This window comes from Megascapheus bottae, chromosome 2, assembly GCF_031878675.1.
Source record: "Megascapheus bottae isolate mThoBot1 chromosome 2, mThoBot2.hap1, whole genome shotgun sequence".
In the NCBI taxonomy this organism is placed as follows: domain Eukaryota; kingdom Metazoa; phylum Chordata; class Mammalia; order Rodentia; family Geomyidae; genus Megascapheus; species Megascapheus bottae.
In genome coordinates, this window is record NC_143510.1 from 73,891,242 (window position 1) to 73,906,893 (window position 15,652).

General features: G+C 38.4%; 1 protein-coding gene across 4 annotated transcripts in view; it reads right to left on the minus strand.

The window, feature by feature from the left end:
• Positions 1-558: 558 nt before the first annotated feature.
• LOC150067326 (polypeptide N-acetylgalactosaminyltransferase 4) overlaps positions 559-15,652 on the minus strand; it is a 75,095-nt gene continuing 60,001 nt past the window's right edge. For 3 of the 4 annotated variants that reach the window (XM_090328365.1, XM_090328367.1, XM_090328366.1), the window contains 3 exons: positions 5,794-6,009; positions 5,604-5,694; positions 559-1,339 (listed from right to left, as the gene is read on the minus strand). In XM_090328365.1, the coding sequence (XP_090184491.1) occupies positions 1,296-1,339; positions 5,604-5,694; positions 5,794-6,009 (351 nt within the window). In that variant the 3' untranslated portion in view covers positions 559-1,295. The remainder of the gene's footprint in view (positions 1,340-5,603; positions 5,695-5,793; positions 6,010-15,652) is intronic. The other variant, XM_090328364.1, reaches the window with a different exon arrangement.

Consider the following 15,652-nt stretch of genomic DNA (forward strand, 5'->3'; position numbering starts at 1 on the left):
TCATATAAAAGTACTTCACCCTCTTATTTTAGTTTTTAAGTCATCAATAATATTTTCCTTACATTATCTTTAGAGACTTTAAATGGTCTTCCATCTCCCATCTTTGTTCTTGATTCAGGTTACTAGAAAAGCAAGCTGCAATTAATTTGACTTCTTTTTTTTAAACTTTACTGTTTTGTTAAAGATAAAATAAAATTCTTAATCTGCAACCACAATCTTTTAGAAAGTCTGGCTCATTTTCATTTTGTTTCAAGTCACAATTCATTAAAAAAAAACCACCAAAACCAGGAAGACAATGGATATAAATAATGTTTTTCAAAATAAATAACGAACTTATTATTTAGCTGCCAAAAAACACCCTAAGCAAAGATATTTCAGAAGCATGTGCATGTGTGCCTATTTTTAAATAGATCTGTTACATCATTCTGGCTTTTTAGCCTGCTGAAATCACATTAACATAATCTCTGCAAACCATGATTGCAGGTTTAAGCACAGCCCAGATCATTCTGCCCATTCATCTGTGACATAAACTACACGTGCGTTTCAATTGCTTTTCCTTTTAGGACAGTTAAAAGATAAAGAAAGCACATCAGAAATCAGATAAAAACCCTCTGCCTCACTTTCCACAAGTCCTGTTGCTAATCAGGAATATTCTTGCTGTGGAAGTTCTACAGCTTTGGCATTTTTATTCATTATTTTTTAAGACATTAATAAGAGGATGCTTTTTCTATTGTTGTTTAAAAAGAAATATGAGCCGGATCAATAGCTCATTCTGTACTTTCAGATGCTGTTTTAGAAATGAATTATTCACTCTACAAGTGTGTTGTTAAGGAAATAAATGATTCACTTTAAGGAATTTCCTGAACATGATCAATCTCCAATAATTTAGCAATAAAATCCAAAGATTTGGTAAACTTTCCTGGCAGGATTTAAGGTATGAATGAAAAATGACATTTATATAAAATAATATGGGGGGGGAAATGCAGAATTGCTTGAATGCTTCTCCGTTTTATTACGGCAATCATAGCTGGGGTGATGTAAATTAGTTCTTGACATTGCTGTGTATGTTTAAATTGGTGCTTCATTAGGCCCTTTCTGTCTTTTGTTCTGTTGCTCACCCTTTGAAGAAATGTCATGGGAAATGGCGCGTGGGGTGTGGTGTGGAGCTTTGGGGGCCACCTTCCTGAGTATACACACGTGTTCATTTCTCATGCCTCTGCTCACACTTTCCTAGTCAACTCTTCTGGCGGATGGCACCGAAAAGTTTTTGCTGATTTTCAAGGCAGTCTTTCAGCTTATCCTCTGTCAAAGTCAGTCGCTGCTCCAAAATTGAAACAGTCTGCAAATAGGAGGACAGAATAATCAATAGCTGGTAACTTTGAGATTAGGATGAAAAATATGGTGTCTGCATGAGCAGAGAATTGGGATGCCAATCTTCTGTGAATGAAAATGAGCCCCAGAATTTGCAATGCTGCTGGACCCTACCAAGGGTCTAGCACTATCAAGCAGATTGAGGGAATGGACAACACTGATACATATGAGGGCAAAGGAATAGAGACAATGTTTCTATCTGATCTGCTGAAGTCACAAGGTCAGGAAGAGATCATATAAAGTACTCTAGGTGGTGCCACAGGCTACACAGTAGTGTGCAGAGAGAGGTGACAATCTTCCACATGCCTGGCTCAGGTGGTATGGAGATGTCATCCTGTCATTCTGTTGTAGTTGAATCCCTGGCAAAGCATCCCTTCAGCACCCCTGAGTGATGCAGAGTTAGAGTACTTGGAAGAGACTATAGTAACTGCCACTGGTTCCCTCACCTAGAAGATGCTGGCAGCAGCTCACAGGCTGACAAGAGCAAAGATGTACATACACAGTGCTTCTGCTGGTTCTAGGCTGCTGCACCCAGTGGTTCTTGACCATGCTAACTCCTCTTCAAGATGCAATCACATACCCTTATTAAAAATGCAAGCACTAGAAGCTTGGCAAAGTGGCTCATGCCTGCAATCCTAGCTCCTCAGGAGGCTGAGATCTGAGGATCAAGGTTCAAAGCCAGCCCAGGCACTAAAGGACCTGAGACTTCTTATCTCCAATTAATCTCTGTAATATGGAAGTGGGGCTTGGCCCAAAGGGTAGGGCGGTAGCCTTGAGCTGAAGAGCTCAGGGACAACACCCAAGCCCAGAGTTCAATCCCACGACCGACAGAAAAAAAAAAAATATAGGCACTAAATTTGAAAAATCTTGGGATATTATTTGCTTTCAGTATTTTACACCTGTGTGTGTGTGTGTTTGTGTGTGTGTGTGTGTGTGTGTGTGTGTGTGTGTGTGCGTGCTTGCATACACGTGTATTTGTGTGCTGGTACTGGGCTGGAACTCAGGACTTAGATAATATCCCTTAAAAGCCTTTTCATTCAAGCCTGGAACTCTACCATTTAAGCTACAGTTCCAATTCCATTTTTGGCTAACTGGAGATGAGTGTCTCACAGAGCTTCCTGTCTGGACTGGTTTAGGACTCTAATCCTCAGATCTCAGCCTCTTGAGTAGATAGAATTCTAGGTGTGAGCCACTGGCATGTGGCTTCTTTTACACCTTAAGAAAAATACTTGTTATGAACTAGAATATACATCAGGAAGTCATACAAGACTTAATGAATTCTCACAAGGAAAATGTCCTAATAGCTACCACGAAACTCTGCTGGTCCCTAGAGCCCCTTCCACTCATGCCCTGTTACTTCTCCGCATTCCTTCCACAGCAGCCCATCTCCTGACCTTTACAATCACTTCTTTAATATTTCCTTATGGTTTTATTTCTCAAATGTAAATCCCAAGACAATACACTCTCTCTTTCTCATCTTCAAGATCTGCTGTGTTTCTTTTAATCTACAGGTACCACATTTTCCCTATCTTCTTTTGATAGATGATTTGTTGCAGCTCAGGTCAGCTGGCCTGTGAAGTTTCCAGTGATCTGGACTGCAGGGGTTGCACACTCGAGAGGTGCAGCCTAGTTTGTTCCTCCAGCCTCTGCACATTCTACACGAGCAGGGTAGGTGCTGGTGGTCTGTGCTTTCCTTAGCGGGCACACAGTCAAGCTCAGTTGTTTCTCTTTCAGTGATGACTCAATGCCTGGATGTATTCATTCTTGGGAGATGCAAATGACAATTTTCTAATTCTGTCATATGAGAAATCTTATACGCTGGGATAATTTATAAGTAAAAGACAGTTTCTGCACTTCCTGCTTGGCTATCCAAAGGCAGAATTCATATAGGAAAGGCAAGCTAAGTGTTTGGTTATTTTAGCCAACAACATACAAGAAAATGAAGTGATTTTTCCATCATACTTGAAAGGTAAACTGTCATCACTTCAAAGCTCTTGCTTTCAGATTCACGGAGTCGATCATGACATTAAAAATGATAGCTAAGCTCATAATACTTTCTACCACTTCTTGAGTGCCTAAAGTGTGCCAAACAACTTGCCAGATACAACATACTACGACATTATCATTACTCATGCTAAAGTTGTTTGACACTGACTGACTCCATTTATCTACTAGCTAAATGTTATTTCATTTAAATTTAGTTCTAATTACAGTTCCTAAGACAGTTAAATTCTATGTAACTCAAGTGATGTGAAGTCACTTGTAATTGGGGTAAGAATATACTTATTTTTCTTGCTACTTGCCTGCCGACACTTTGTCCCCTTTTACAAGTGTGCTGGGCCTGCTTTGACCTCTTTAATAGACAATCCTGTCCAAAATTATTTTTTTTTAAATCATAGATTTAACAGGACTGAACATTTTTCACTTAACTTTGACTCAGGGGGAGGAAGCAATGGATCATGAAGCTGAAGCGGTACTGAATGAGAAGGTTTTATGTGAGAGATTCTAATGAGGACTGGCACTCACAAGTAACAGCTTAGGTGAAGTCATGACAATCTGGAGAACAAGCCAGCTAAAACTGATTCTTGACATAAAACTAAGAGGGCAACAAATCTCCCCTCCCCCTGTTTCTTCTTATTTCCCCTCTTCCTTTTCTTCTTCTTCTTCTTCTTCTTTTTTTTTTTTGTTATACAGCTCAAGCTGGCTGTGAACCCATGATCCTCTAGTTGCAGCCTCTCAAGTCCTGAGATGACAGGTGCATACTTTCCCACCTTACCACCTTTAAAGGAAAGAAACGTGGCAAAAACAGAGAAAGTCTCTCTGGCACAATATGACAAAGTAGTAACAGGTGATTTTTATATGTTCACTGAGCAAATCATACATGGCTCCAAGTCTCACATGGTTCTGTCCCACAGCTTGTTGACTAAAACCATGGGAACGCTTCTTAAAGCTCCAAAAGCCTTGAGAGGTTGTCAACAGAATACACATATGCATTAAATTAGTGGTTCTAGCCTAGTGCCTGTGGCTTACACCTGTAATCTTAGCTGCTCAGGAGGTGAGAACTGAGAATTTTGTGGTTCAAAGCCAGCCTGGGCAGAAAAAGTCCCCCTGACACTCTTATCTATAACAACAGAAGTGGACACTGTGGTTCAAGTGGTAAGAGTGCTAACCTTGAGCACAAAGAGATTCAGGGACAGTGCCCAGGCCCTGAGTTCAAGCCCCACAACTGGCAAAAAAAAAAAAAAAGTGTTTCTAAACATTGGCTACAAAACAGAATTACAAGACATGCTGAATGTCAGCAGTATCTTATCCCATATCAGTGGAAATGAGTCTCTTGTGTCTGTAAAGCTAGTACTGAGAATGAGGTAATTTCCATACAGAGCTATTTTTTATCTTGGAATATTTTTCTAGACAAGTAATTGATATCTATCTAGATAGTGTTTTAGTCCTTTGTTCTATATAATTTATCTTCTCAAACATTTTATACGTGGTAGATTGTACAGACATTATATGTGTCTAAGAACTTAACATAAGACATCTCTAAAGAAAACATGAGGGGGTGGGGGAGAGGGTAATGGGTACCAAGACATGTGAAAGGGTATCAATGTATGTGAATTAATGCACCTTCTATCTGGCAAATATCCTGTAACCCTTTTATTAATTACAATAAAAAATTATATAAAAAAAAGAAAACATGAAATCAGCAGAGATGAAGGGAAACCCTTAGTGCGCCGTTTCTATGTACAACCTTCTTTACCGCATCTATACCTTTCACCAAGAACTGGAAGGCTTGGGGAACATTATTTAAGATCCATTATTTCTCTTCTTGTGAGAAAAAGGTAAACTCCCTCACAAGACTGGTTAAGGTTCTAAACTTGGAATACAAGTCCTTACTACTGGGAGACTATTACTGATTCATGAAGCTCTGGAAAGAGAGAAGTTACATATGGACATTCAACAGAATAAAATAATACACATTGATAATAGTTCATAATAACCAGAAATGCTTACTTGCAATACATTTTTCTTAAGGTCTTGAGTATTACTTAATCAACATTCAGAATATCACAAATTCTAAGGGCAAAACATTACTGCCTAAAACCAAATGCCTTTGTGGCATGGAGTATCATGGCTTTTTCCAGAGAAAGCTCTGTGTGTTTGTGTGTGTGTGTGTGTGCGCGCGCTCGCACGTGTGCAGGCATACGTGTGCGTGTGTATGCACACATACCTACTTTTTTCCTCTCTCTTTATCCCCTGCCCTTTTCTTTCTCTCTCTTCAAGCTTCTCCACGAGGCATGGCTTAGAGCAGTTAGCCCAGCATTCCTTGCCAATAAAAAAAAAATTTCTTCATGCACCATTAGTTTTGCAACCTGCTGCAACAAAATTTTGTGTATCTTCCTAAGGCCAAGCATGCCAACTCACCTGTGTCAAGACGTTGAGCTGTTCCATAATATGCTCTAGTGCATCGGTCAGAGCAAGCGGTATGCTTCTTTGACTGTCAGTGAGGAGGTCACTCACATCTTCTGTTCTCTTTCTCACAGCTGGTGGACACCCTGGCTGTATCAAGGACGGGTTCATGAAATACCCACAGACGTCTTCATTCTTGTCTGTCTGAGTTCTATCAATGGTGTCTGTTGTCTTTAAAATCATAGAAAAGACAGGGAGAGTTATATTTCCCCAAGTTTAAAATGATATGCATCCAATAAAAGTGTAAAAAATTCTAGACTTACAGGGTTGTTAGGGGGCAGAGATAGAGGGATCATAATTTGAGGCCAGCATGGGAAAAATGTTATGAAAGATCTCATCTAAATAAAATAAGCCAGGTTCCATGGTGCATGCCTGTAATCTCAGTTATGTGGGAGGCACAGGCAGGAAGACTGTAGTCTGTGCTGGCCCTGGGGAAAAATATAGGAGACTATCTGAAAAATAACTAAGGCAAAAACAGGCAGGAGGTGCCTAGAAAGTTGAAGGCCCTGAGCTACCAAAAATTCAGACAAGCATTTAATTATTTATCAACTTAATAAATTGTGGGTATTCCCAATTATAATAAAGAAATAAAGCTAACAATGAATTGAAAAAAAATCCACCATTTTCTTTTCACTGAAATACTTTTAGTATGTCTAAGAGAGTAAATGTTTAATTTCCAAGTAAAAAGAAATTTATATTTTTTCGTACGATGATGATGATGATGATGATGATGATGATTGTCAGTTGGGCTTGAACTCAGGGCTTGGGCACTGTCCCCTGAGCTTCTTTTTGTTCAAGACTAGCACTCTACCACTTGAGCCACAGTGCCATTTCCAACTTTACTGTTTATGTAGTGCTGAGGAATCAAACCCAGGGATTCGTGCATGCTAGGCAAGTATTCTACCATTAAGCAACATTCCCAGCCCCTAGTATGACATTATATATATATATATATATATATATATATATATATATATATATATATAAAGTAACAAATGTTGGTGAAGATGTAGAGTAGTTTGAATGGTTTGTGCATTGTTGTGTAAGAGGCAAAACGTTTAGCTGTCATGAAAACCAGCAGGGTCATCCCTTAAAACAATTACAGAATCACAAGGCCGATAGGGCTTTCCCTATGTATAGAAGCAGAGGAACTGAAAGCAGAGACTCAAACAGATAGTCACAGCCATCTTTTCAAATAGCCGCTGGTGAAACAGATAAACATGTAAAGAAAATGTGACACAATGCACCTACTAACTGGCGAATGCAACTGGTACCCCTTTAAACATTACCCTGACAATAAAAAAAAGAAAAGAAAATGTGACTGAAATTTATGATGAGATGTAATTCAGGTATAAAAATGAACAGAATTTTGGTACCTAGTATAGCACTGATAAACCTTGAAAACTCTGCTGAGATACACCAGAAACAAAAAGTGCAAACATGGCATGATCCCACTTACAAGAGGTACCAGGACTAAGTCAACCAAGAGATGAAAAAGAGGGTGAAGGTTACTAGGGGCTGGGAGGAAGTAAAATAAAAAGTTATTGCTTAATGGGTGCAGAGTTTCTGTTTGCAATGATCAAAGGATTTTGGAAATAAACAGGGGTGATGGTTATACAACACATGAAGTTGGTGAATGAATATATTTAGTGGTAAAAATGGCAAAAGTGGTGAAAGATTTTAAAAAGTGGTAATAGCGAGGCTGTGTATTTTATCACAATAAAATAAAAACTGATAACACTTCCAACTTATGGCAGTGAACAATACAAACATGAACGTTAGTGCAGCTAAAATGCCATTAAAAGAACAATATATAGGACTCATACTTTCAAACTATAAAACTTACTACCAAGTTACACTACAACAACGTGAGTGGTGGTGTTACTCAATGGTAAAGTACTTGTCTAACATGCCTGAGGTCTTGGGCTCAATCTTGCAGTACCAGGAAAATAAACAAACAACAGGGTGATACTTGCATAGGAATACACACACAGATCACCAGGATAGAACTGAGAAGCCAGAAATAAACACATTTATTTATGATCAGTTAATTTCTGACATGTTTGCAAAATGAATTTAATCACCAAAGAATATTTTTACCAACAAATGGTGCCAGGAAAATTAGATACACTTAAGAAAGTACTTGGGATCCTACCTCACCTCATATATACAAAATTAATTTAAAATAGATTAAATGAAGGAACTATATGTAGAAACTTTAAGAAGAAAATAAAGGAGTAGATATTCCCAACCCTGGAGTAGACAAATGCTACTTACATCAAATGCACACACGACAAAACAAAGAAACCAGTTAGACTTTATAAAAATTAAATATTCATACAACTAAAAGGATCAAGAAAGTTGAAAAAGAAGGCAACCATAGACTAGAAGAAAATATTTTCAGAATATATGAGACAAATGTAGATATGAATTCATACAACTAAATGATAAAAAGGTAATCTAATTGGAAATGAGTGAAGGTACTAAAAAATGTACATTATACCTGGGCATGTAAAATGAAATCTACTTCCAATAACTATCTGACAATAATAAAAATAAATAGGTGAAAAGTTTGAGTATACATTTTTACAAAGATACATAAAGTGTCAACAAACACGTAAGAATATGCTCAGCATCATTAGGCAAAAGGGAAATGAAGAGAGATGGTAAGTGTTAGCCAGGTTGTAGAAAAATTGTCACTCTCATGCACAGCTGGTGGGACAGTGAAGTGCATCCACTTTGGGAAGCAGTGGGTGAAGTTCCTCCAAATGCTGACCACAGAATCACCATGCGACCTGACAATTCTGTTCCTAGGCATAAACCCAGGAGAAGTGTATATGAACATTCACAGAAGCGTTGGCCATAATATCCAAGAACTGGGGAACAACCCAAAGGCCTAAACATGATAATATGAAATACGACATAATCTGACTATGGATTACTACTTGCTTGGGGCTGGGAGTTTGGCCTAGTGGTAGAGTGCTTGCCTAGCATGCATGAAGACCACATACCACATACCACATACACAGAAAAATCCAGAAGTGGTGCTATAGCTCTAGTGATAGAGCTCTAGCCTTGAGAAAAAAACCCAAGGACAGTGCCTAGGCCCTAAACTCAGGCCTAGGACTGGCCAAAAAAAGAAAAAAAAAGAATGGACTGCTTATACATGTCAGATTATATGACTGTTAGGGGTCGAATGCAAGAGAAAATGGAGAGAGACTGGGATTGAGTATGATGGGGACAAAAACATCCTCAAATTCCCTTTGGAGTGATAGAATAGTTAAATGTAGGTAATAGTAAAGATAGTACAACTTTGTAGATAAACTAAACACCACATCAGTGAATTATATACTTTAAAAGAGTGAATTTTATATCATGCAAATAATACCATTAAAAAATAAACTATTAGGGCTGGGACTTTGGCCTAGTGGTAGAGTGCTTGCCTAGCATGCACGAAGACCTGGGTTCAATTCCTTGGTACCACATATATAGAAAAAAGCTAGAAGTGGTTCTGTGGCTCCAATGGTAGAGCGCTAGCCTTGAGGAAACCCAAGGACAGTGCTTAGGCCCTGAGCTCAAACTCCAGGACTGGCCAAAAAAATAAAAAATAAACAATTACGAAAGTAAATGTTCACCTATTTAAACTTATGCTTTTCACTTGGGAATGCAGTAGTTCTTTACTGAGGTTACTTCAAACATGGAGAACACACTTTTTCTGACACTCAGTCCCTAATAAGCTTACTGTGTGCAGTGAATTGTTTCTAGTGTTTCCTGTATAGTAACTGATTGAACTCATGACCACCTGTCATGCGTTTCTCTGCCTCCTAGCAACCCTGAATGGAAAACTCCTTTTGACTACCAAATTATTTCTCACATTTTACAAATACAGTTAGCTTGTCCAAGGTCAGAAAGGTAGGAGAGATGAAACAACAAATTAAAAATCTGACAGGCAGAAATTAGGCCATGCTCTGAAACTTTGAAATCAAAACTATTTTCGGTGATCTTCCAGTGCATGTTTTAGGAAGATGAAAACTTTCAAATTTCGTTGTTACATTTTTAGTATTTGTTTAAAATAAGAAAAGCAAACTGAAAATCCAGTATTCTATTCTTCTTCTTTTTTTTTTTTTTTCCAGTCATGGCACTTGAAATCAGGGCCTGGGCACTGTTCCTGAGCTTCTTTTACTAGCATTCACCACTTCCAGCCTTTTCTACTTACATGGTACTGAGGAAATGAACTCAAGGTTTCATGCATGATAGGCAAGCACTCTACTGCTAAGCCACATTCCCAGCCTCTTCTCTTACCCTCCCCTTCCTCCTCCTCCTATTATTATTATTATTATTATTGTTTATCACTATTTGGTGATAGGATCAAATCAAAGGCTTCAAGCAGGCTAGGCAATTCTCTCATCCTGAGCTACATCCCTGGCATAAAACCACTATTCTTCATTCAAATGAGCTTACCTGCCTGCCTTCTGTACTTTCTCTGTCCCCTTCCCTTCCTTACCTTTCTTTCTCTTCCATTTTTCTCCTTTCCTTTCTTTTCTCTTCAGTACTGGAGCTTGAACTCAGGTCTCATGACAAAGTGTGCCTTTTTCTGCTCATGGCTGCTACTCATTCTATCATTTAAGCCACTCTTCTAGTATAAAATACATCTTTGTAATCTCATTCAGCTAAGTTTATCTGTTCGCACAACATACATTTTTAGAACCTTACTCTGGCCGGGAACTCTTAGGGGCACTGGATAGCATTATCCAACACCGTGGACCCTCCTGCAGCTCCCACTCTGGAGCTTGTACTCACACGAACTTAACCATTTCTCTCCCCAAGATTTATTATTATTATGATGATGATGATGATGATGATGATGATGTTGATGCTGTTGTTGTTCTAACTGTTGAACTCAGGGTCTCATGCTACACCTTCAGGCACCCCTCAGAGAGATTTATATATTTTGTTATATTTTTGTTTACCTATTTAGTAAACATTTGTCTTAAAAAAACATAGTAATTTTTTTTCTGTTGAAGGGTTCTTTTTTTTTATTGTCAGGATAATGTACATAGGGTTACGGTTGCATTTGCCAGGTAGTAAGTGCATTACTTCTTACACATTGATACTCCTTTCTTATGTTTTTATCCCCATTTTCCTCCCCCCACCCCCTCCACCCAATCATCTTGCTTTCTCCCTTTCCCTTTCCTATTGCAAATAAACAAATAAACGTATTTACAATATACCAGGTAACAAAGTCAGTAATAATATGAGATTAACCATAAGGGCAAAAAAAGAGAAGAGAAATAACATAGTACATTAAGAACAACAATCACACAAGATAAAGCTCTTATTTCCATATCCTGGAGATCCTTTCATTTAGTTTTATCCTGCATGACCTTATGTACCTAGGTTTTGAGCTATTGTAATCCTCTGCTAGGAGAGTCCTAGCAGACTCATTATTATAAATGGGGGAAACCATTGAGCCTATGTTCCTTTGGGTCTGGCTTACTTCACTTAATACAACATCGTAATGTTTAAGATGCTATGTTCAGTATCCTTGAATCTCCTCTTGGGATGTGTCTGCTAATGTCAGAGCATGAACCTAAAATAGCTAGACAGAAGGACTCCTTGGAGCATGAGTGTCCACTGAGTCCCACACCTTCACACAATCCACAGTCTGTCACTACCACTCCAATTACTCAGCTCCATATGATAAAACTAACATCATGCTGAAAATGTCCAGAAAAAAAAAGCCTCCTGGCAATCACAGATGAAAGAACAAGTCAGGACAAGGGGTGATTAATACTACTCATTAGCTGAATTCACAAGTATCTATGACCTACCACCTATTCATGCTCTCCTCTATGGGAACGGGGAAAACAATATAAAGCACTTAGCCACCTGGCTCCTTAACTCTCGAGCTGGTGGCTAAGGCTAAAATGAATCAGTGTACAGATGAGTGTGGGAACACAGAGGACTCGTCAGGAAATGCAGCATCACGATCCCAGTCTGCATCCCCATTCCTGGGAAGCCACCTCATTCACCGGAGACAACAGATGTCTATGCATAACTATCTTCACCCCAAAATAATTAATTCCATTCAAAAGACAAGCTTTCCCTGCCTCACTGCTTCTGCTTTGTCTCCAAAGACCACTGCTAGCCTAACATGCCTTTAAAGGCCATCTTAATTGCCCTACCTTTAGAAAATTGTGGACTACTCATCAGAGCTGGACTTTCCGTTGGCTAGCAAGGTACGCCACTGTTCCCTTCAGAATGAATAGAGAGTTTTTAATGGTGCATCTCTTCCTTGTCTGATGTCTGTCTTCTTCCACTGCTTAGCTGGATCATAGCTGTTTCTCTCATCCCAGTTGCCCTAGAGCTAGTATCATGTCTGGCACTTAGCAGAAACATGAGTATCTCTGTAACCACTTACATGCAGAATTCATTACTGTGATAGCAGTAATTCTCTATAAACAAAAAGTACGTACACATATAGCTACAAATATCACTCATTGTATGTCAGCTCCAGCTCTTCATAGAAAAAGGTTCCAATCCAATTAACAAACTAATCACTGAACTCTGGGAACTTGCAGTCTAGGTAGTTATTGGAGGGGTAGGGGGAGTAAGATATAGACAATCTAAGCAATAGAAGAACTGCAATAATAATAACAATAATTCTCTTGTTTGGGATCATATATTATCATCATGGAGAGAAACAAAAAAGTGGGAGAAGTAAGAAAAGGTACAAAATTTCCATTTCTCATTAACCAACAGATTCCATCTATCTTTGTATGAATCAAGGGATTAGAACTCATGTATGGAGAGATTCATACCAACCCTTCCTTTGCATTCTGTAATTTATGTAAGGGAAGAATGAGTCACACAGCTTGAAGAAGTTTCAACACACTCATAACATTTAAAGAAATGATACTTAAGACTCTAGGCTAACAGAAAAGTCCATCAAATGAAGTCTATAGTATCTGCTGCTCCCCAAACTATAAAGGTAATTTGTTTTAGAAAACTTACTGATCACCTATGCCATTCTCAGCAATTGCCAATGAAATGTATATACAGCAAACTGCCTGCTCTCAAGGATTCTCTTCATTATCTTAGATCCCAAATGAGATGACTAAAAACGTGATTCTAAGTATTGTCATGAAGAAGAAATGGATAGGGCAAATATGGCAGTAGATACCTATAATCCCTGCACTTCAAAAACTGAAAGTAGAGAGCTACAGAATTCAAGGTCAGCCTGGCCTATTTAGCAAGAGCATGTGTCAAATACCCACAAATATTTATGTGATGTAATGTCATGCCATAAATACATAAATGATTCTTTTAAAATTGTATGAGAGATAATAAAAATGGCTGTCTTACTCTGAATGCCCTATGAAGTGTAATATCAGGGTTCACAAAAGAAGTAATAGCTATTTACTCCTCACCCTCCCCTATTTTTTCCCCCCACTGTGTGTCAGACTTAAGGGCTTGAACTCAGGGTCAGAGTATTGTCCTTAAGCAAGAAAAGCTCTACCACTTTGAGCCACAGCTCCATTTCTGGCTTTTTGGTGATATAATGGAAATAAAGAGTCCCACAGACTTTCCTGCCTGGGCTAGCTTTAAATCATGATCCTCAGATCTCAACCTTCTGAGTTACTAGGTTTAAAGGTGTGAACCACACTATTTTTTTTTTTTTAATCAGTCCTGGGCTTGAGCTCAGGGCTTGAGCACTGTCCTTGGACTTTTTCTCAAGGCTAGCACTCTACCACTTGAGCCTCAGCACCACTTCTGGCTTTTTGCTATGTATGTGGTACTGAGGAATCGAACCTGGGTCTTCATGCATGCTAGGCAAGCACTCTACCACTAGGCCAAACTCCCGGCCCTGAACCACACTATTTTTCCATGAGAATTTATAGGAAGCTTTCTTGCTATTGTATTTATCAGGAACACTGTATACTTGTAGCCTATTAAGTTCACTATTTACTCAGGAGAGCATTAATTCTATTTTACTGGCTACCTATTTTCTTTCTCCCTATCTCCAGAGAGTTGTAGTCAAATGCTTTTTCATTAATTAAGATATATCTGTATGATACACTGAGGATCAGGGTAGGGCCCTTGAAGGAATTGGCAGTTTCTGTTTTCTTAAATACATGTTAAGTGAAACCAGGAGGGCAATTTTGTTTTTGTTTTGTTTTTAAGATTTTATTTGTCTTAGTTGTGTCTTAATCATTCATGGCTTCAGAAATAATCAGTCTCTAAAGAAATGAAAGTAAGGAATAAAGACAATGGTAGTAATATGTCTATGGCTTCAGCTGTCTTTTCCAAGGGGACAAAAGTATTTGGATATTCTAGTGGACCAAAGAGGTATGGTTGTCAAATCTGCTAGAAATGTGGAGAAGAAAAATCAAAACTCTCAACAAACCTTTATGTCCTAAGCATGAAATTTCTTTTGTTTAGAAAAAGATCTATAATTTCTCCTGAAGAACGAACAGACCTTTTCAGCTCACTAAATTTAACCAGAGGAAAAAGGAATTAAATACCATTCTCTGATCTTTATCCTAGAAAGACTTTTACATCAGTCAGACTTGATAGATTCAAACAGGTATGTTCTTACAGGTATGTTCTTATGGGTACAGTGGCTCATACCTGTAATCCTAGCTACTCAGGAGGCTGAGATCTAAGGATTGTGGTTCAAAGCCAGCCTAGACACAAGTCCATGAGATTCTTATCTCCAATTAACCATCAGAAAGCCAGAAGTGGTGCTGTGGCTCAAGGGGTAGGGCAATAGCCTTGAGTTGAAGAGCTCAGGGACAATGCTCAGGCCCAGAGTTCAAGTCCCAAGACCGACAAAAAACATGAGTATGTAATAGAGAATCATTATAAAAGTTAGATATTGTATAACTTTTCTTCTTCAAGATTCACATCCTAAAAATCCAAGTAATTTAGAAACTAGGCTTGAAGTCTATATTGTACTTTCGTGACAATTCATCTGGGAGACTACCGCTCATTTTTGTTCCTCTGAATGATCCTGACAGCACTGTCTCTGATCTTAGGAAAAGAATCAGCTCTAGAGCACCATTTAGTAACTTCAGGAAGACAGTTTTCTTGTCTGCCAGTATCTCAGTGAACCATCTGAATCCTCTGTGCCAATAGTGGCCACTGCTTCTCCTATTCCTCCAGTCTAATGACTCATCAACTCCAGTCCTTCAAGCTTCCTCCTTTTTCATTATCCATTCCCTATGCCTGTGTGCTTGGATGCTTCAGCATTCCCATCATGCTTTTCCCCATTTCTCTTTCTGTTGTCCTCATCCAGAAAAACACCTGTGTGCACCTACATGCAAGGAATAGAATTCGACTAAACCACTAGGCTGGCTGATCTCACTTCCTATTTAGACAACGCCTCAAGGATACTTAACCACTGCCTCACTTGTAAACAAATCAACAACACTTTTGTATACTAAGTTATTCAGAAAGCCAGACAAATTAACAGGTTAAAGTACATCTTCAAATAACTAGCCTACTTTTACAAGTTACCAAAGAATCAGAAGCTTTACTCAAAATACCTTTATGAAACATTATTTTGCAAGCTGGCTTATTCTCTGAGATAAATGTTATTTATTGGTTTTTCTTAGAGACTCTATTTTTTATTCCTTAAAACTCTCTAAAGGCCAATTCAGCCGAAATGAGTTGTGTTATAAGTCATGAAATAATCTTTAAAAGAAAATTATGCTTTGTTCACTTGACTAAGACTTCAGCTTCCTTACAAGTATTTGTTTTTAACACTATAAAGAAGTAATTTTAAAGCCAGAATTCATCCAATCATTTAACA